This window comes from Nelusetta ayraudi, unplaced genomic scaffold, assembly GCF_046127955.1.
Source record: "Nelusetta ayraudi isolate G7.1 ecotype Tasmania unplaced genomic scaffold, CSIRO-AGI_Nayr_v1 ptg000016l, whole genome shotgun sequence".
NCBI classification, from domain to species: Eukaryota; Metazoa; Chordata; class Actinopteri; order Tetraodontiformes; family Monacanthidae; genus Nelusetta; species Nelusetta ayraudi.
Genome location: NW_027466066.1, coordinates 7,853,719 through 7,876,250, shown reverse-complemented (window position 1 = coordinate 7,876,250; position 22,532 = coordinate 7,853,719). Strand labels below are relative to the sequence as shown.

Sequence of the window (22,532 nt, the reverse complement as noted above, 5' to 3'; positions counted from 1 at the left end):
GAGCATGACGCTGTACACTGGGAGGTGGGGGCTGGGGGGTGGGTAGGGGGAGAGAAAAAGGAAAGAAAAAAAGTAAAAAGAGCTGATACTGATTTTGTCTATTCACACGAGACGCAGCAGCGGCGGCGGCTGTGGCCCACTTTCATTAGCACGGAAAGCCGGCATTCAACCGCTGCATTGCCGCCTCCTTTTAGCCGTAATGAAACAATCCCGACGTTCCGGCGGATGGCCGAGGAAAGGCGTTGGCGTGTTAGCAGCCGTTTTGTGCGTCTGCAAAATGTGCCATACAGGTCCAAACGTAAGTAAATAAATAAATTAAATAAATAAATAAATAAATAAACAAACACAAAGAGAAGAAAGGCACTTTTATTAGATTCCTCCGTCACGCTGGCGTTGATATGAAAGCAAATAAGCATCAGTATCTGCACGGGAATCTCTTTCCCTCCCCCGTCGGTGCTGCTGGCTCTGAAAGAGGCGACGGCCCCAAAAATCTCCATGCTTAACCTCTAAGGAGCTCTCCTAAAAACTGATCCTTAATCAGCTGAGGCGGAACAGACTCCATTTGTCTGCCAGCACGTTCACGCCTCATTGCCAAACACCGGCTCTCCGTCGCAGTGCACTTATTAATCCTGCAGGCGGCGAGTGAAAAAAACAAAACAAAAAAAAAAAAATACACAAAAATATCCCCTTTCTCCTGATTTGTTGATTTATTAGCGAACTGACTTTGGTTGGTCATCGAGGCATAATTGTGCCTGCCCGCTCCGCTGGAGGAGTTGAGAGCAATAAATTACTGGTTGCGGACGTTTGTTGATTAAGAGATTAAGGAGAAGAAAAGAGGGGGAGTGGAGGCCCATGTGGCTTTGGCACTACCAGAACAACCGCAGCAGGGTTTCAATCTGAAGGGCTACAGCAAGAAACATATGTGGACATATGTATGCAGACTCAGAACGGAGGAGCTTGCAGTGGGTGGATGAGGAGAAGAAGGAGGAGGAGGTGCAACGGCCGATAATGCAGACGTTTCGTCGGGCTGCAGACGCTAAAGTTGAGACACCGCACTCTGACGAATGTCACCGATGCCACAATCATCGATCGTCCGTTGCAAAGCGCCGCGAGTTCCCCGTTCACGTCCTTCCGGCAAAATGTTAACGTCCCCAGCCAGGGAGCCGTTCGCTCAATCAACCATCCACAGTCCAGCTGGAAATGGACCTGAGCAAAAAGTTAAATTGGCCACAGTTTCCAAAATCATTGCAAAATCATGCAAAGAATTCTAACAAAAATTCTTCTTTCTTGCAGCAGAGTCCCACAGCCGCAGTGCTGTGCTGATGTCTTTCTTATGTCTTACTTTAATTCTAGATGTATTTATATATGGCTAAATATGTCGACTCTCATTTTGTTGTCATTGCTTTTATGAGAGACTTAATAAAGCATCGTAAAGTGTGCCATCAAAATTAATAAAAATTTCACACATTGGCCAGTTGGCTGCTTGGTCGACAAGAGACTGTGGGGACGTTTTCTAAACCCCATGGACGTCCGTGAGGACCCTGACCAGGCTGTTTGTTTAATTGCAAGACTCGTGAGAGCGAACGCAGCTCCTGTCTTCAAGATGAATTGCCGAGTCTTCCAGACACTTGAACACCAGCAGCGCAGTGACTTGTGTCAGAAGGGAAATGGATTTTCTTTTCTTTTTTTTTGTTAAACATTAAAGCGATTACCTCTTTCCTTCCTTCCCTCCCTCCATGAAACTCTGGAACATCTACGTGCAGCAGATAAAATGCCAGCGCCGTTAGCCTCCACCGCTAACGGTGGGTGGGCGGAAAGTGAGGTGAAATTTCATTTCCTGGTTGAACTAGTGGCGCTTTAAGGACATCTTCTTAAGGTCAGTCGGTGCCCCGGCGCCCTGCGTACGACCGAGCGCCGCTGGATGAGGCTCCACTCGAGGTCGAGCGCCAGCATATGCTTCTAGTCCTGCACCTGAAGCGCCGCCATGGCTCCTGCTGCCTGGCTGCCGGGGTCCTCGGTCGGGGGGCGGATTCCAGCTGTGACACGCCGCCCCACCACCCCCAACCCCCTCTACTGCTGTCAGCTCCCATCACCGCCGCGCTTCTTAACTGGCACTCGGCTGATGTTAGAGGCAAGGACGAGTGATCAAAGACGCGAGTGCATTAGAAGGCGCCGCCGCGTCAAAGTGACAGCGGGCGACTCCTTATCGGCGGCGGACGGAGCCCGTTTCTTGGAATTTTTCCTCCCATTCATCTCAGTCGATGCGTCTGTGCGTTTTGGAGTGCGGGGGGTTGAGATCGGCGCTAACATCTAATTTGTTTAAGGTTTTGGCCTTCAAAAATTATTGACAGGAGCTGGGTTTCCATTACCCCCAGAACTGCGCAAAACCGAAATATCACAATAAAAAACTGGTAATGGAAACAACTGAACTTCGAAAAAACCTCTCAAATATGGCTAAAAGGTTTTGATGCTCTCATGAGGTGGTTTTTAAGACAATTCGATGTAGACTTATATTGCAAAAATAAGTGACAAATGGGGTCACGTGACCAGTTCACTTCAAGTGAAAATAATGCGTTATGTTTGGACGGAGGAGGAAGCGTAATATTTTTTACAATTAATCAAAGAGAAAAACAAAAGCAAACAAACAAACAAACAAAAGCAAACGTAATCTGAATTACGGCTGATGCGCTTCACACCATTCAATGGAAACACCTGAAAATCTCAATTGTACTTTGTTAAAAATATCGCTTTTATTTTGCGAAAAACTGTAATGGAAAAACAGTTAGGGAGAAGGAGGGAGTCGTTTCGAGCCACAGAAAGAAGCCATCAACAAAAAAGTAAAGCGATGATATAAAAGTGGATCTGGCATCCCGTGTAGCAGATCCACTGGGTGGGGCCAATGGGGAAGGAAGGAAGTCAGATCTGGTGCTAATCAATAGTGTGCACGCAAAGCTAGCTCGAGGCGTTTTGCCAGGCCTCCCTCGGCGGGACGGGCGAGCGCGCTGCCAAGTCTGAGCAGCAGCGGTAAGACTCGGCCCCGCAGCTTCTTCTACAGACGAGTCCTCGATTCTGGAGAGAAAGTACGGCGTCTGGTCGGGGAAGGGAGGGCGGTGGAGAACCGGGTCGCTGCGACTAAGAAAAAACATCGACTTTGAACGAGAGGCTCATCAACGCCGAAGAGGCTTCTTTGATGGCGAGGCAGCTCTTCCTCTTAGCACCATATATATTCTGGGACTCGCTCATCTGATTTTTATTTTTTTTTCTCCCTCTCTTACATTTCCTTCCCCACGTTTCCACGCAGGCATCAACAGTCATCGGCTACGTTGGGCGTAATTGCGCACTCTGGGCCAGAAATCGCTGCCGGTTGTTTGCGGCAACATAACCAAGTGTTTTTTTTTTCTTTGATTGACTTGTTAAAGCGGCGGCGCGGAGGGAAGAATCCACTCGTGTGAACGCACAAAGGGAAATTGATTGGTACAACCGGTAGTTCTTACTAGCAGAGGGTGAAAAAAACATGAGCGCCGGCGCCGACGAACACGGGTTCTCCATTCCCGGCATTTCTTGGGGGCTCTTTTGCCGTTTCACTCTCGCAACACAGGAACACACTCACCAGTCGTCCCCCAGGAGGGCCGAGCCGAGTGGAGAGAGAAAAAGCCCAGATCCGGTGAGCGCATTACGCTGTAAAAACCCATTGTGTCTCGCTGCTGTTTTCTTTTTTTTCTTTTTTTTTTCCTTGGGCTGCCTTTGTGTTGTTTAAATGTTTACATGGAACGGCTCGGAGAAGGAGGGGGTGGGATGGGGAGTGGGCTGGGGGTTGAGGACAGATGTACGGTCCAAAAATACCGACTCCGCCGCTACGATCCCGCGTCTCCCTGGATGAAAGCAAATGACACCGCTTTGAACGGCTCTCAAATCTCCCTTCAGAACGACACTTTGATGGGGCGTCGTCGCCGCCGTCTCGGCTCCCTTGTCAGCCAGATATTAGACAAATTGGGAGCTCGCCGCGACTTCCAATCCAAGATCTGCTTCCTTGCATTCGGCCTCAGCCGCACCCGAGGGGAGGGGGTGGTGGCAGCCTTTTTCCGAGACGTGTCCTTCTTTTGTGCTGGATAAGTTGTGGGGGGGTGGTGGTGGTGGGAAATCGGGGGGGAGATGCCTCCTGGTCCTGTGTCAGGCTGATTAGACTCTTAGAATTAACATGTGAGGAAGTCCGTCCCCCTACGGCGCTCCCTCCCTCCCCCGCTAACTCCCCCCTCCACTGCTCTCTCATCGGTAAACAGGGAGACAGACGCACGCGGGGGAGACGAAGTCACGCCCCCCGGAGTGCGACGCGATCGAATTCGTCCCCTAAAGACGGAGCCGGATCAATGTCGCCGCCATTGAGGAGTGTAACTCGAGAAGCTTAAACCTTTTAAAGCTCGCCCTTCTTTCCCAGTAAGACGAGGGGATGGCCGCCTGCCAGAAAGACTAAAAAATGGGCACAGATATTATTCAAATAGATGGATGGATAGATAGATAGATAGATAGATAGATAGATAGATAGATAGATAGATAGATAGATAGATAGATAGATAGATAGATTTCTGAGTTTCCTTCTGCCTCTTTTCAGTCTCATTTTCTTGAAGCAAATTCGCTTTCTCGGGCAAAACAGCGGCAGCCGAGTGCGAGCGGTCCCAGTCAGCTGCCCTCACATGGCTCGGTGACAGACACATGGCGGGAGACCTTTGCCTCATGCAAATGGCCATTATCGTCGTCCGCTGGGCAAAGACAAACGGGGAGAGACTGGCCAAAAGCGGAACGCCAAAACTAGTGAGTAGTACGAGTTAATTTGATTACATTTCCATTATGAACAATGGACACAGTTTTGCTGCTCGACTGAGCCAATTAAAGGCCTCCTGGAGCTAAGAAAAAAAACAGTTTGACTGGTAAAAGCCAATTAAGGCGATCAAACTCATTTGTCGCCCTTAAACAGGTTTGAGGAACTTTTGTTTTCAGGGCTGTTTTTCTTTCAGTGATACATTTGGAAAGGAAATGATTTCATTCAACGTTGCTGTGAGCAAGATTTTTCTGTTCTGTTTTGTTTTTTAACTTATTATGTTCCATCTTGATGAATAGAGCATCCCGTGGCACAATGAATAAACATGCGAGGGAAGAAAATTTTTGGCAGCCAGAGAAGTGAGAAGGAGAAGACGTGGCAGGCGGACGCTGGCAGGAGTCACACGAGAAGCCTGAATGGGAGAGTCGAGCCCGCCATTGCATTTCAACCGGAGGCTGCACGAGTCGCCGCCGTGAAAAGGGAAAAGGGGAAAAGAAAAACAGAAAACCAACAAAAAAATCAGCATTCAGCCAAAATTTCGGCGCACATCTGTGAGCTCACCGGAGTTGCACACGTGTCCAATTAACGTCGTTCCACCAAAAGCAGGAGGGCGGAGCGGCGGGTTCTTTATTTACTGGATGGGGGCGGAGACATGTGGTTGGTCGTAAAACATGTTTGGTCGACGGCTCTCCGGAATCTGTCGCGGCCGACGTGACGCACATCCGAGCGAGTGCGTGCCTGCTGCGGCTCGCAGGAAAAGACAATAAAGGCGGCGCTCGCGATGGGAGACGGTCTGCGTCTGTACGTGTGGGCGCTGCCGCTCTGGTCTGTCATCGCTCACCGTGGGAACGGGACGCTTTTGATTCTATTAAAACTGTATTATGTTTCCCCTGATGGAGTTCTGTAATCTTGTACACATTGATTTTTTTTTTCCCCTCTCCCCCCTCTGTCCTTTATTCATTCCTGCAGATGAGTTTGCATGCATGCGTGCACTAGTGCGTGTCCCCCCTCATCCTAGCCACACACACACACACACACACACACACACACAACTCAGATACAGATGAATTATGATCTGGTGGCCGGCCGCATTACAGCAGGGAGTTTTTAATCACACAAGGATTCAGAGTGTTTTAAACAAATGCTTCATTTTTTTTATATATATATGTAAAGCGCGGTGGATTATCATAAGATTTACAGATTTGGAAATGGCTGACAGCTGTCAAGCCGCATAATAACGCACGTCCAGAAAAAATTACAGCAAACCGCAGCTTGGCAGAATGTCAGTGGTGCTATCTAGATTAAAGCTCAACAGACAGGGACAAAGAGTTGAAGCACCAGTAGGCAGCCAGGCACGCGCACAAGGCGAGGCACACATGGAAACGGCACAAGGAGACACACACAGTGGACGTCTTGGGGAGGGGTTGGTGAATGTCGGCAGCAGAGTCGCACATCTGCACGCTTGTTATTTGGCGGCGGGGGTCTAAATGAGTCTGAGGACGGCCTGCTGGGAGCAGCCTGTGGCAGGAGGGACGTCCCCCTGCGAGCTCCATCAGGTATCCTCATGTGTGCCGGCGGTGTGAGACCTCAGCAGGGCGCTTAGCGGGAGGCGGCTGAAAAACAAGTACACGCAACCCTTGGTCCCGCCGGCAGGTGGAGGGAGAGGGGAGCGGGGGGGGGGGGTGCATGTCGCTTAATTCACGCCGTCCGGTCTCCAAGGGAGTCGGGCGGGTGAGACGACTACTCTTATTTTATGCACGGGCACATCTGCGTCTCGCGTCCGTCACCCGCGAGCGGCGAGGCACCCCCCCCCCAGAGGATGAGCTCTGCCTCCCACTTCAGGGTATAACAAGCCCTCTGCTGGCCGGTGAGAGCACCCCCGACAAAGACGACACGGGAGGTGGAGGAGGTGGAGGACGAGGCGGAGGAGGAGGAGGAAGTCCCTCTCCGGTAGGAGCGAATCTCAGGCCCGGTGCTAAAGCACAGCTGGGAGCATTGAAGGGAGTTGGGGGTCTGTTTTGGTAGGAAAGGCAAAGCCCTGCCAAGTGTCCTTCCGAGCAGCTTCAGCAGATCCTCGCAGGTTCCAAGAGTGTGTCAGCCGAGGAAGAGGAAAAAAAAAAAAAAGAAGAAGAAAGGGCGGCAGCAGCGGCGGCGGCGGCAGCAGCAGCCGGAGAGGAACTGTGCCCTGCATAACAAGACGTGTGCTGGAGACGGCGCTCGGATTGAGGCTGCGATGCACTCGAGAGGATCTGAAGCAGCCACTTCGGATGAACTTCCTGTTTGCGACTCTTTAACACACCTTGCGTCACCCTCCCAACACACACACACACACACACACCCATCTCTGGCTACAAGAAGCCTTGTGGTCAGTTTCCCAGACGGGGGGGGGGTTTGCTGCCCGTCTCTCCGAGACTCTTTGAGCCCCAGTGGCACATTTACCTCCTCCATAAATCGACTTACCTTTGTGTGAAAACTGACAGTTGTTCCCCTGCTAATCATAAAAAAGGTTTTTTGGCACAGGCCCGGCCTCTCCTCCCCAACCGGTCAGCAGGTCATGTGCTCGACAGATGACAGTCGGGCGTCAGACGGAGATAGATTTCACAGCAGCGCCGTGATTACTCGCCTCCACGCACTGAGCCAATGGTGAGTGAAATGAAACGAGTATGTTGTGTTGAATTAACATTTTTATACATTTATATATGTATATATATATATATATATATATATATACATATATATATATATATATATATATATATATATATATATATATATATACATAAACGACAGGCCATTATATATACATATATATATATTTAAATATAGATATGTACAGCACGGGAGGCTAGGTGCTGTGTGAGCCTGGGGGAGCCGACAGGAGCAGGAGTGAACATGCAAAGCAGCCTTTAAAATGATGACTCCCGTTTCCTCGCATTCATATTCATGCAAGTTAAAGGCTGACTAATGTGTTAATGATGTGTTAATTCTACTGGCCGGCAGACTGGATTTTTTTTTTTTTTTATTGTTACAAAAAAGGGGGGAAAAAGAGAAAAGCTGCTGAATCTGAAGTCTTAATTCCTATATTTAGACCTGGAGGTGACCAGTCCACACGCAATAAATCAAAACTATTAACCAACAAACACAACACAAAGACAACACAGCAGGGCAAGTGTGGTACGGACACCACTTGTGCATTATTAGCAGTCGGAGCTGCTGGAAGAAAATGAACAGCTCTCGCGGTGACTAATTGGTGAAGAGGCTCTTTTAAAGCGGGTGATAATTGTGATTCAGTCTCGGAGGCTGCGCTCCTCCCCGCTCACAGGATGTTTTGGAGATGAAGATAATTGAAAAAAGGGTGGGAAATCTTTCTCATCAGGGACAGAAGCAGACATTTGTGTAGATCAAGTTCACAAAAACGTCATTCCGTGGGCACTTTCTGCCTCTCACGGCACCTTTAGACCCCCCCCCCTCCAGCATCCAACACGGTGCGACCAAACACACACTCACAGACCCCCCCCCCCCCCTCAAAAAAAAAAATAATAATTAGATAAATAATAAAGCATCGCAGCCTACCTTGAGCCCGGGCGCCGAGGATGCAGGTCGCCCACAGAAGCATCCAACAGGAGACCCACACCTGTCCGCCCCCAGCAGCGGCAGCAGCAGCAGAGGCAGAGACCGCGGCGGCGGTGACGCTCCGCGGCGCCACCACCGCTGAGTCCCCGGTGCGCCTTCCGCGTCCCCGCGCTGGGTACATGTTGCTCGGTGGCTCCCCGGGAAAGAGTCCTGCCTTCCTGCCTGCGTGCCTGCCTGCGTGCGTCCTGCTCGGGAGCTCCAGTCTGGTGCGTCAGTCTGCTGCCGGTGATGAGGGTGAGTGACTGGAGGGAGAGAGGGAGGGAGAGGGGGGGGGGGAGTGGGGGAGGCGGGCAGTGCCGGTTCCGTCAGAGAGCACCGGGGTTGTGCAGACAGACAGACAGACAGACAGACAAGCGGAGAGACAGACTGTGCGGAGAGCCCGTGGTCAAAGTCCCGCGCCAGCGAGGCGGAGTCAGTCCGACTGAATTTGCTCGGCTGTCAAGTGTGCGCGACGGAGTATTGACATCATCTTATTAGTGCCTGGAATGAGCCCGGCGTGTATGGCGGGGAGAGTCAGGAAGAGGGCTGATGGTGTGAGGAGGTTCTCGAGGAGGGGGGTGGCAGAGTAGTGGGGGAGTAGTTCACCCCCTGAAAAACAAAAAGCTGCCTCCACTTTTTTTTTTTTTTTTTTTTTTTTCCTTTACGAGCAGTCCTTGAGCAAGGCACTCCTGTCAAAGCCTCCTGCTCCATTTGTCACGGCTGCCTGCAGTAGGTTGCTCATGGTGCCCTCTCCTCGCTCGACCATCCAAAGTGCGGAAATAGCCGCGGTCACTCCGCCTTCCTTCCTTCCTTCCTTCCTACGAAGGCTAAAATGTTTTTTTCCCTCCAGCTCGAGAGAAGGAAACCCCCCCACCCCCGTCTTCACTCCTCCTCCTTCATTCCACTCACGCCGTCACAGGTGACAACACTATCCTCTTTGCTTCCCTTCTCCCCCCCAACCGAGTTGACCGCCAAAAATCTGGAGTAGTAACCGCGCGAGCGCGCCACCAGGCAAGTGGCAAGGAGGGCAGGCAGGTGGTCTGTGCGCTACTGCCCCCACGCGGTGGAGAGCGGCAGCGAGCCTCTCCCCCGCCTCGCCTACCCCACGTTTCAGACAGGCGGTGATTGATTGTTGTCACACGGCTGCCTCTCAAAGCCACCTGATGACAGCTGAATCTATCCAAACAGACGTGTTTGTGTCTTTTCCTCCTTTTTCTCTCCCCTTTGAATGTAACTGGGTCACAGACTCGCAAATATAATTGTATGCAAATCTGCTCTATTTCAAGTTTAAAGCCCCTGTCTGTGTCGCGTGGTTAAGGCGGACCAAGAAGGCAGGGTGGGGAGGAAGTTAAAAATAAATAAATAAATAAATAATAATAATAATAATAAAAAAATAATAATGGCGGGGGGAAAAAAGACCTCACACGGGGACAATTTTGTGGTCGGAGATCAAGGAGGGGCTGCTGCTGCTTGTGAGCGGCCCGACGGAAGGATAAAAGGCAGATCTGAGCGCGGGGAAATGGTGGGCACTTCTGAAAACACAGGAGGGCACGCGGCGCAGGAGGTGCCGGCGGGCTGTGATATCAGCTTTGTTGTCCTTTGCTCCTTTTGAACCGGGCTGGGGGTGAAATGCATGCTGGGTGAGCTTAGCATCAAAGCAGTGTCAACAATATTTCAGGCCGGGGAATGGATGACAACAAAAAAAACGCATATACCTGCTTTGTGCTTTTGTTTGTGCGCACGCGTGTGTGTGTTCTCAATATATATTGTGTGTGTGTGTGTTTTTTGAAGACCAGGGGCATTATTGAGGGGGAACATCCAAGCCACCAGCAGCAGCAGCAGCAGCAGCCGGCTTAGTGCTGCTGCTGCTGCTTCAGAGAGACAAACAGACGCTTGCCCGGGTCGCTCGCCGTGCTTCAGTCTCGTCGTGCAGTGAGCCTCGCACTCCTTCCTCCTCCTTGTCGTCCTCGTCGTCTCGCGCATCTCATATCAAACGGGAGTGAAAGGGCTGCGTGTGTGCGTGTCATCTGCCCTCATCCATTTGCTCCCTCTTCCTCTTTTTTTTATGTCTTCTCCTTCTCCTTCTCTCTCTGCTCGTCCCAGCCGTCCCGTCCCCGCCTCCACTCGTAATGATGTGCTGATTATGAGGCTCTCAGGCCGACAGATTGCTCTCGGCCTCATTCGCATGCGGCGGTAAAAATTGCCGCCGTCTTGGAAGTCCCGCCGCCGTGCCACCCACCTCCCACCCATCCCCGCTGGTTGACATTAGCAAGCTGCCAGGGGAAGCGGTGATCTGCCACGAGGGCAGGTGCTCCGTCTCCGTCTCGAGGAAACACTGGAGCTTCTGCCTGATGGCAGCGGGCGAGGAAAGCTGTGATGAGACAGCAGTGGTGGCGGCGGGGGGGGGCGGGGCAACAATGAGGTTATTATGTAGCTGACATTTAGGCCAGAAATAGACGCACCAGACGAGGTGACACCGTGTTAAATAACCTTACAGCGGCGGCTAATTTGCTGCTCACCTAATATCACAAACCCGCCCATGTTGTAATTGGCTTCGCCGGGAGGGGTTGGGGGGGGTGGGGGGGGGGGAGCTTTGCAGCGCTTTTAATCACGCCGTGGCGACGAAACCGCAGACGGAAAAGCACCAGCGACAGTGGACAACTTTCCAATGCGTTGTTTTTTTTTTCTCTTTCTCTCTCCTCCTCTTTCTTCCTCTCCTTTCAAATAAGAGTCCTTGGTGACTAATGAGGCGTCTGCATTGGCAAAGCACTTTGTCGGAGCACGGCGAACTTTAGAAAAAAAAAAACAGGTCTTTTAATTCCACACAAGGTTTTCTTCAATTTTGTCGCGGAAACCACCTCGGCCTACGTTGGAAAGCAAGTCTCTCGCTTTTGTCTTTCTTTTCCACAATGTCGAGACGAGCACCAAAGGAAACAGCCTGTTTGAGTATTTGCGTGTTACACACACATTGGAGTGCAATGTAATAAGGTCGGTGGAACCAAAACAGAGCTCTTTTCTGTTTCAACTCATGAAGGAATTAATTCAGTATTCAGCAGAATTACAACATAGCTTACTCTTTTTTTTGTTAGTTTGGGGGGGTGAGGGGGCCTTAAAGTCTTCCGTCAGTAGGTTTCTGCAGTTGAGGCGGTGCAGCCACAGCCGTCGCTCTCGCAGCATCACAACTTAATAAGTAGTCACGTCCAGCTGGGAGACGAAGTGAAATGGCTTGATTGAAATGAGCTTCATCTGAGATTGGCCCAGCGCCGCCGCCGCCGCCGCCGCCGCTGCCGCCGCTGCCTCGCTTACGAATGCAGGCGCGATCGTGCAAAGGCAAACAAAGTGGCCCATCACATCTGGGGGGTTTAAATGGGATGGCTTGACTGTTTCAACCCTCATTAACGGGGGATGGGGTAAGGTCCTCCGGGGACAGGAAGTGGCATCTGTCACCGGACAACTCACCCCCCTCTCAGTTAAAGACTGAGGGACTCACGTGTACAGCGACAGAGTTGCGATTGCAAGGAAACGGGGGAAAATATGGAATCAAATCATCACAATCAATCAATCTATCGCAACCTGGCATCGCAAATATCAATCAGCCGCTTGTAATGCCACCCGAACAATAGCTGTCTTTTCAGAAGACAGAGTTGGGACATACTGGTGTTCACACAAACAGTTTAGTGAAGTTATAGTTATGTGGGCAGTTTGATCAAACGATAATAATAATAATAATGGATTGGATTTATATAGCTCTTTTCAAGGCACCCGAAGCGCTTAAATTGAACGCATTATTCATTCGAACCACATTCACACTGGTGGTGGAAAGCTACATGTGAAGCTACAGCTGCCTTGGGACAGACTGACGGAAGCGTGGCAGCCAATCTGCACCAAACGGCCCCTCGGACCACCACCCAACATCCACTCACATTCGTACGACGCAATGTGGGTTAAGTGTCTTGCCCAAGGACACAATGACAGACTGGGATGGAGCGGGATTTGAACCACCACCCTTTCGGTCATTGGACAACCCGCTCTACCTCGTGAGCTGCAGTCGCTCCAAATGTGAAAACTTCATGTGATAAAAGGAAGATCTGTCCAATCACCTTCCACGTAGCTGGTGAAGGTGTTCGTTCCTTTTTCTCAAGCTTCACCCAAGATGGATATGGGAACCATAGCCCACATCTCATTAGACGTGACATTTTTTTTGCCGCCGATCTCATCTTTCGATCTTTCGTCAGGACAAGGAAAATGCAAATTTACTCATAAATCAAACACGGGCAGAAACTAAAGAGGGGGCGAAAGGTTTTGTATTTAACAGTGCAACCTATCCCACATCATTGGTTTTTAAATAGTTTAATAAACTCTTCTTTCACTGGATCAAATACATGGCCAAGATGTCATTTCATTTCATGAAGAGACGTGATCTCAGTGTCAATGTCCCTTTTAATAAAACAAAAGGTGTGATCTAATGTATGTGTGTGTGTGTGTGTGTGTGTGTGTGTGTGTGTTTTAAATAACTAAAAGTACGGTATGCTACAGGCAGTCACTGAACTGACTTTTGGTTCACTCTGTGCTCTGTGCTCAGGGCGCACTAATGCTAGACAGGAGGAGTAAACACAGACCCTCCTGTCTGTGCTTCAGAGGTAAAAGCAACCTAGAAAAAGCACCTATTCCGGCTTTCTTTTTTTTTCCATGGTGAAATCAATTCTTTTTTTTTTAAGTCAAGCATCAGATGGCCGCAACAGCAGGTGGAGTTCTCCTCAGCTGCCCAGAAATTTACATTCTTATCTTGCCTGAAACGCAGTCGTTTTAATTAAACAAAACAAAACAAATACAAAACAAAAACCAGAACCTCATCATGGCGGTGTCGCGGTGCACGCATGAAGAAAGTCATGGCCCTCGTCGCATTTTTAAATGAATTTAAAACTCATATAACAGAGGAAATGAATACAAAAGTGATTTATTGTTGACTCGTTCCGGGTGTTTCATTTGCCGCCTGATTAAAACAGAAACTGTCGGAACAAGTTCAAGCAATGCAGCCGACCCTTCGCTAAGCCCCGCCCTTAAACGCTGCAATGTCCAATCCTGCATCAGCAGCAAACTACGCCGTAGAGGTAAAACTCACAAACCCAAATGGAAACAAAAGCTGCAATTCACGGTCTAGAGGCCACACCTCTGGAGACTCGCTGCTCGCTCTGCCCGTGGCATTTTCCTTTTTCTGTTGCGCGCCGTCGATGTTTGTTCTCTTTTCGGAGGGTAAAGAGTGAGCCTCAGCTCTGACATCTCATCGTGCTGCGTTACCTTAGAGGAGCTGCGTCCCTTTTCTTTTTTTTTTCTGTATCTCGCCGCTCTTCTCCTCCGAAGCAAAAAAAAAAAACCTCTGCAAATCGAAGGGGGGTTGTGTGGAGGGGGTAAAAAAGACATCTGAAGTGAGGCCGCCAGCAGGAAGCATCTGGGCAAACACATCAGGGGATCATTTTATCAAAACCTCAAACCTGTTTTTTTTTTTTTTCCCCTCCCCGCCCGCCGCCTCAAAACCTTTGCTTCTGTGCGGCAAAACATCAGGAGGAAAAATTTAAAATGAGATGCCGTTAAGGTTTGTAAGGGAGGGGTGTTCTGGAAGGTCGGAAGGGAAAAACACCTGTAGCCAGGTTATCTGAGTTCAGCTTGGATGAGGAGGGAAAAAAAGACAATACTGGGTGGGATATTTATAATATCAAAACATGATCCTGTTATTACCCGAGGGCCGTCTACTTAGGAACATCGCCTTGAATCACCGGCATAATTGCTCTCCTCCGGCCTCACTTTGATGTAAATAACATTAGCAATTTTCCGGTCGTTTTGCATTGATCTCCCACTGCTCAATTTCGCCCCAAGTGGCCGCTGGAAAACTGAGTGTTTTAAACTACAGATTTGAAGGCTAAGTTTCATTCTGGCTGCACCTGACAGATGCAACATCACTGTCATTGATTCTTTGAATCGCTGAGGGGGCCATTTTTTTGGGGGGTCCGCTCAAGCTGCCACGTTGTCATTCGCTCACTGCCAAACACTTGTGCTATGACTTCACGGTCCATGTACTTGGCACTCGATTGGCACCCGATGGCTTTTTTTTTTTCTTTCGAAATTGGGAAACCAAAATTGGCAAACAAGCCGTTTTCCAAATGAAAAAAACGAAACAAAAAAACTCTATTTGGAGAATTTGGAGCCCGAAAAAAAAAAAAACACCATTATCTGAAATTAATTAAAATAAGTGGAAATTCATCTCTCCAACACAGCATCTTGACAAAATACTAAATTGAGGTCCGACATACCCTGTAACCTGCCACAGGCCATTTGCGCTTCCATTTTGCATAGCATGGCAAGAAACAGCAACTCAGTTGTGTGTTTTGGAAAAGATGGAAGTGGGACTGGGGGCTTGTATTTTGAAAGGGTGTTACTTCCCCAATGCCAGGGGGAAGCCGGAGAGCTTAGCGTTAAGCTTCGATTTCAACTCAAGTTGCCAATCAGGGCAGGAGTCCCTGACCAGCCGAGCTCAGCACGCCACCCCTGCACGTTCCATCCGGGAACCCCCCCACACACACACTCACACACAGGTCTACATTTATTCTGTGTCCTTCTGTAAAACCTGTTTACTCTTGCAAAGACTTAGTCGACAGACTGTCGCGGCTGTTTCACGCTTGCACATTTTTGTTAGTCGAACGGCAGCCGAGGAAACTGGTTGTTTTTTTCCATTTTTTTCTGTTTTTTCCCGTGTCAAAACAAAAACCCACTGCACGCCGAGTGCACGGACCTCTCAGCTTAAGCTGCAAAGTGCCACTGCGGACGTGGCTCCTCGCCTATGTTTTTCCCCCTCTGCTTTTTCAGGAAAAGTTCCAACCATAAATCCTCACGACACGCCTGACATTTCTCGCGGGGTTGTTTGCTGTTATTTTATGTCCCATAATATCCTCTTCCTGTGCTACTCCCCTCCTGACCTTCACCGCTGCGATTCCGCAATTTGTACTTTCTACTTCCTCATTAAATCCTTGTTTCCAAATAGCGCGCAGGGGGGAAGAGAGGGGAAAAAAAAAACACTGCCGGTGGGTTTTTTTTATCTTTCCCTTTTTTCGCCCTCTTTATATGACGCATTTGTACTCCATTTACGCAGCTGTAGGCCTTCACAGCATGAGCGCAAAGTGGGTGGTTAAGAGTGCCGCAATTTCACAAATACGCTTCTAATAATACCAGCCAATGTCTGTTTCTCCGCACATGTCAGACCAAATCAGAACCTCATTTGGGGGTTGAAGGCGTAAAAAGCCGCTCTTTAATCACAAGACTGCCTGTGAGTGACTGTAAACAACAGCCGAGGTCAAACATGTAAGAGGCAGACCCGTCGATCGTGTCAGATCTCCGGCGGATAAAGGTCGTCCTTGTCATCTCCATATTCGGCTCCCGGAAAGGTAATTAAGACGGCTATTCACATGCGGCGCAAAATAATTTCCCGCTCTCCACCTTTTTGCCTGATCACATTTCTAAATCCTTGAGCCCATAAAAAAAAAATGCCTCCACGGTAAATCATGGCATTATAAAAATACCCTGGGCACACTAAAGATTAGGTGGGGATGAATAGAGATGTAGAAGCCAGAGGTCTCGTAAGATTTCACAGCGCTTTCCGAATGTGAAATTCATCCCTGTAGCCGATAAAAAAAAAAGGAAAAAAGAAATTCACCGTGTCTGCGGCGACTCTTGCGGGATGCCTGTTCAGGGAATCCGTATCTTAGTTTTAATAATATTTTGTTTAGGACCTGAGCTGACTTGTCTGCGACTATTACATATAAATACCTATATTTAGAGGTACCTATGTTAAAGTCTGACTGGCTCCAAAAAACAGCAGCAAAACGACAGAATTTTTTTTAAAAACACGCATTACTTGGTCTCACCGGGCCCCACGGAAGAATAATGCATTAGCAACAAATTATGAATTATGGGGGCCGAAAGCTTGTAATCAGATCAATGGGTTGGAATTATTGCAGCATATGCAATTATAAGTTATTATCCAGCCGAGGCTAAGTCGGTTGCATCGCCCCAGTAGCTTCGCTGCGACAGATTGATTTATGCAGTTTTCAGGTGTCTCTGGACTGGCATTCGGAATGAAAGTGCTAGATCTGCGTGGGCGGGCGTGCACACATAACGGTCACATATACTCCAGGCGCGTAAAACTCTCCCTCACAGCAGCAGGAAACGAGTCAAAGCAAGAATTGACTCCTTAAAGTGGAACGCAGAGTTGTTGTTCCTTTACTTTCTGAAATGGCACAGCTGGAGAAATTCACCGTGTGGTTATGCTGTGTTGAATCGGACAAGAGGAAACTCCACGGACACTCAACTGGCCGGATGTCAGTGTCTTCTGTGACGTCACAAAGGAGAACTTTTGAAGGAACTGTCTACTCTTTTATCATTTCTCAGAGGTTCAGTGAGTCCATGGCCATTCTGCTCAAGAATTATGATTTCGCACAAGGTGGAACGAAGGTCGGAGTCTGAGTAACACCGGCGCCGCTAATTCCCTCCGACGTCTCACTGCTAAATTTGCCGACCGGCACGCAGGAAATGAATAGTCGGGGAAGGATTTAAAACATCAGCGGCGTGATCGAGTCTCGTAAATGGGCCTTGAAGAAAGACGTCTCTCTCGCTTTTTCCACCTCCTGATGGAATTGGCCGTGGGAGACGAGGCCCGAGGACCCGTTAGCACTTTATTGACAGTATTTGTACGATTTGCCATTAAATGACATATTGATTTTCATAAAGCAGGAATAAAACGGACCGTAAAGCACATCCGAGGTGTAACCCGCCTCCTCGTTCTGAAGGCGTCTCGTGATATTTGATGGAGCAGCTCAGGTTATAAACGCATTTCTTTTTTCTTAATTTCGCAAGGTTTGCAGCCCGGCCCACAACGCTGCCCGTGACACCTCGGTGTTGAATCTGCACAAGGTTAACAAAGCAAGACGTCATTTTTCATTGGAGGGGCCACTCGAGCTAATAACAGCGCGGCTCTTCGGCTCTTGTGGGGCAATTATCAAAAACATCGTTAGGGGCCTCGCGACGTCGGAGGTGTGTGAAAAGCGGGTGGGATGCGGCAGTGGGCTCCTGCGGTGGAGGTCATTCTTGTTATTAGCACGCGGAGCCAAAACCTTTTTATCCTGCCACTGAATAAGGCAGCCCCATAAATCTGATACAGAGCCAAGGGGCAATCATGTCCTTTAAGTCCATTAAACATTAACCGCGAGCCGGCCCGTGCTTGTCTTTTTCCCGACGACGGGCCCTCGGATTAAATATACTGAGTGCATTTCAGGTTCAGCCGAGTTTTCGCCCTCGGGCGGCAGCAGAGAGGAGTCAGATATTATCTCCGGTTGATGCAACAGCCTCCACCAGTCTGTGGATTCAGCCTCCCAACCTCCAGGAAGAGCGCCCGCAGGCTCCGCCAGCCGTGGCAGTCGACAGTGAAGCCCTTATCTATTCCCACACGGCGAGCCTTTGTTTCAGAGAGGGGTTTTCCACCGTCATAGGGCTTTTATTCCTCTTCTTCTTCTTCTTCTTCTTCTTCTTTCTTCTTCTTTCTTCAAGTCAAACACATCACAAGCCTTCGCCCTTATTGTTTTTCCATTCCATTTCTCTCCGCCCCACGTCACCACAACCCGGATAATGTTTTTTTAATGCTGGACCTCGACGGCCTTTATTGATTCCAGTAAATATTTGCTTATGACAGCAGCGACAACAAGTCCGGAAAAGCTGCAGCAACAAAAAAAAAAGGGAGGGTGGGGGGGAGCAAAGACTAGCTGTGGCACCTGCTGAGTATATTCCCAAGGTGAGCAGCTACATTTTGAGCAGGTGCTGGAGGGAGGGAGAGGAAGAGGGTGCCGTGAAGAGTGTGAAGAGAGAGTTCATCACTCTCTGAAAGACCCGGGGAGATAAGAGGAGGGTGCAATGGAGAAAAAAACCTTTTACTTTGCGTTAGCTCAGCTCTCACATCCCATCATTCAAAATGGCTTATCTAGCGCAATGGCTAACTAACGACAGCTAGCGGTGCACAAACCCTTTCCTCCGCCGTGCAACCTGCGGTGAAGGTGGCTGCTGAATTTCGATCCGAATGCTTCCAAAAAGATGATGTGTTGTCTGCCGGCTCTCCCTCGACTTCCTGTTTATTTCCAGGGGTTTATAAACAAAGTTATAAACAAAGTTAAACGTTTGAACTAATTAGTTCAAACGTTTGGGAAACTTTGATCAATCGAAGAGCAGCTTAGGAAATGGCTTCCGCTTCGGCTTCGAGCCAAGAAACAAATTAGCCTGCTGAACACAATACACTGATGTGTAACTTCCTCCATTTTTTTTTTTTTTTTTTACTTTGGATCAAATGTAGCCAACTACACATGTGAGACAGCTGCTTCAGAGTGAGGAGGGGAAAAAAAAACGTGAGAAAGGAGGTCGCACCTACCCAACAGTCTGCTAATCGCTTTGCTCCTTCTGAACTTCTATTTGCATAAAGGAGCTTTGTCTCAAAGCATCACTCCCTTATTTAAAATCAGGGCCACGCAGTGTGATCACACACACACACACACACACACCAAGAATTCTATTTCATTAGGACTGCGTCACGGATAATTCTTCAAGGGGACGGTCCTGGCTGACGAAACTCATCCTTAAAAGAATTAAGGATGAGAATGGTTGTAAGATCCTGTATTACATCTGTCTGCGAAACACCACTCTTTTTGTCCTGCGAAGGGAAAAGCAAAATGGGTTTCGACTTTGGGGTTGTAATTATTAGATAAAAATGGATATGAGATGGAACTGATGAAGCCGTGAGACACAAAGTCCCGACTCTGTTGTTCTCAGAACGTTGAAATGACACAATAAAAACCTGTAGACGCAAAATAGGTTTGTCGTGGCAGGTGGCAAAAACAAACAAACACATATTTGATTTGCACTTGGCATATTTCATCCCTGCTCCTAGTCAGCATGCTAGGTCAAACACTGACACGCAACACACGAGAGCAACGACATTGATATTTGGTCCGTATTCATGTCGGCAGAGAAAAAAAAAATCAACTGGCAGGACTTGATTTTGATTTGATTGGCTAAGTTTCCCCTTATTTTTTCTTCATCAACAGAAATGGTGTCCTTATGTTATGTCAGCTATTGGGTCACATGGAATATTGCGCTGGTGGATTAAAAACGAAGCACTGCACTGCACACATAAACACAATGTGCATCTCTGGCCAAAAAAGAAAAAGAAGCTTCTCCTTCCGTCTCTCTCATCTCCCAGCATCAAACGGCCACCCCAGTCTGCTGGCCGCCAGCTCCGTCAGCTCCGACAAGCCACCTTGGCTGCACCCGCCGCTCTCAGGTTTTGTGGAACGGCGCCAAAGCTCGCCTGGCTCGCCGCCGGCTCTTTGCGTCCACTCCAGGCAGAACCTGACCGGCTGTGGCAGTGCCGCTCGCCCCCCCCCCGACGATCTAACACGACGTCGGGAAGCGGCAGGTGGGGGCTTGGCCCACCAGCCGACTAATGGAAGCTGAGCACCGCCGCTGTGAGTCACACTCGGAAGGTGGCGCCTCGCGGCGAAACCGGGGCGTCCGCTGTCCTCTGCGGTCGCCTGTCACCCCGCCGCGCTTCGCTGAGCCGATGTGACCGCGGCCAAAGAGCCCGCGCCGGTCTTCAGTCCGACCGTCCATTCGCTGCGACACGTCAGTTAAGCTGGAGCAAGAGGGCACGGCGACCTGCAGAGCGTTCTGCCCCCAGTAGGGTTTTTTTTTTCATTTATTTTTATTTAAATCCAAACAAGAGGGGAAAAAGCCACTACTTCTGACTGCCCAATTTGCCAAACCTAGTGGAGCCTTTCGTCAGTGTCAGTCTGTGTTATTTCAAGCTGGTGAAGAATCTGGAGAGAAAGCCTTTTGGCTTCCAGGGGAGGCAAAACCTGGAACACGAACACAGCCAATCAGATTGATTTGTTGCAGCTAGTTTAGCCAGAGAGGGACACACGCTACGAGCCACGAGGAAGTGAAGCAAAGTGAAAATGCCATCCGACTGCGATAAAACCGCAGCGACCGCAACGTAAGCTAATTTCCTTAGCGGCAGCCGCAGCGAGGCTTCAGGTCACTTCCTGTTTCTTTGTCTTTGTCAACTTCTGGGGGTTTTTTTTACAGGCAGGAAAAAAATTCGTCTTGACACCAAAGGGGCCGCGAGGACAAATTAAAAAAACAGCTACAGCATTTCTGCCTCAGGACCAGCCTGATGTGTACCACAATCCGTTTGCAAACCTGGTTGATTTATCCGACTTTCAACCTGCTCGCTCCTCCCTTGAATCCGACTCCTTCCCCATCTCTCTGTTGTTCCAATTTCCTGCCTTTTTTTCACCCCCCCCCCCCCCCCCCCCCCAATTTCCAATTTTCTTTCATGCTTCTCTGTTCAAATGTCAAGTAGCAGCTGCCAGGGCCGAGCCGTAGCGGTCCTTGTTCATAAATCTGGGGCTAATTCTTCCACCTCTCCTCGGTGGTGTATAAATCTTCTCACTCACAGGAGCTCTGGTCGCTCTGGTGTTGATGAACGAGCCGGCAAAGGCAGCGGATGCAGCGACGAGTTTCCCCGAGGGGTGCGCAGTCTTTGCCAAACACCACTCTGCAGTAAAAGCTGACGCCAGGATATTTTCAACATCTGCTAAAATTTCTGACTTGAGCAGCGCTGACTTTTATCTATCTAACTCAAACCTATCAAACCTAAACAACCTAACACAAAGAACACAAAACACAAAAAAACGGCTTTGCTACTTGTGAAAGGCTACCAGTGAAAAGCAGCATGTATATGTGTGTGTGAACATTTCAGCAGATGAAATTGTGTGTTATTGCAGGCCCTGACACTGTGTGAATATGTGAAACAAAAAAAATATTGTGACCCATTTCCTTACTGATGATTAAATTGCTCTACAGGCGTCTTTTGTGAATCGCTGTTTGCTCAAACGGCAGCCAGCTCAGTGCTGACCAGTGAACCGAATGCAAAAAAGAATTGGTGGGTGGTCTTTTTCTTCCTTCCATGAATCATGAATCTATTTTAAAGGGAGAAATGCTTTGATCATGTTCTAAAATGTTGTTGTAAAATTTTTAGGGGGGGGGGGGAGAAAAGTTTGCAAAGAAACTCAGTTCATATTCCAGCTGTTTATCAAAAGCGAACCTGCCGACGCCGAGCTCTGGTGGAAAAACTTTTAAAAACGCGTGCCAATCTGACAAGTTGTCGGGGAGACACAGAGAGCGAGCGAGCAAGAATGCAATTCAGGAAGCCATTAAAACACAGCTTCCAGTCATTCTGAGAGAAATCAGTGAGTGGTGAAGGTTAAATCAATCAGCAAAATGTTAAAGGTGGCATAAAATCGCGGGGCAAAGGTCGCAGCCGCGGTTAGCGCGGCTAGTTGAGTGCGGGAGACTCGTTTTGCTAGCAGCACATCTGTGAGTAGGTGTTCCACCGTCGGCTGGTGAAGGGCCTGCGCAGCCAACAGCTAAACAATTGTTATTTTGTGCCTCATTAATAGCAGCTGCTCCACAGGGGGGCGGGGGGGGAATCGGCCGCAGCCCCCGTGTGTTGGCGCATATTACGACGTCAATCTCGCAGCTTGACGACTTGCCGCGCAAAAACTAAATCATAATCGATCTCCCCTCGCTGGGCGGGTGGGCGGGTGGGCGGGCGAGCGAGCGAGCAGAGGAGACAGCGAACAGACTTGCCAGACTTGTCAAGTGCCAGAAGCACTTCTTCAAAAAGACATCTTGATGACACAGTCTCCTGGCACAGTCTGGGCATTTGTCCGCCCGCCGCTTTGAACGGTAAATGAAAGCACGACAGACGGCATCAGTCAAGACGAGGGGCCTCGCTCGCTAGCTCGCTCGCTTTCTCGCCGGCTGCCATGTCAGCTCCAGCTGACGCCTCGCAGGTGATGGAGCCGCTGCCGTCAGCCGCGGGGAGATGCCTTCCCTCTCCCAAAACTCGGCACACTCCCTTCGTACATTGCAGCGCTCGGGATGAGACGTGTTTTCTCTGATGAACAAAATCCATCCATCCACTTTCATTTTGCCTCTCCTGCACTCTGGG

At 49.2% G+C, this 22,532-nt stretch overlaps 2 protein-coding genes across 2 annotated transcripts in view; one reads left to right on the top strand and one right to left on the bottom strand.

Annotated features, from left to right (window-relative positions):
- sdk2a (sidekick cell adhesion molecule 2a) overlaps positions 1-8,978 on the bottom strand; it is a 102,217-nt gene extending 93,239 nt beyond the window's left edge. Inside the window, exon 1 of the mRNA XM_076023586.1 lies at positions 8,390-8,978. Within this exon, the coding sequence (XP_075879701.1) occupies positions 8,390-8,570 (181 nt within the window). The 5' untranslated portion in view covers positions 8,571-8,978. The remainder of the gene's footprint in view (positions 1-8,389) is intronic.
- LOC142887035 (BAR/IMD domain-containing adapter protein 2-like) overlaps positions 1-22,532 on the top strand; it is a 224,197-nt gene that overhangs the window by 83,079 nt on the left and 118,586 nt on the right. The gene's annotated exons all lie outside the window — the stretch shown is intronic.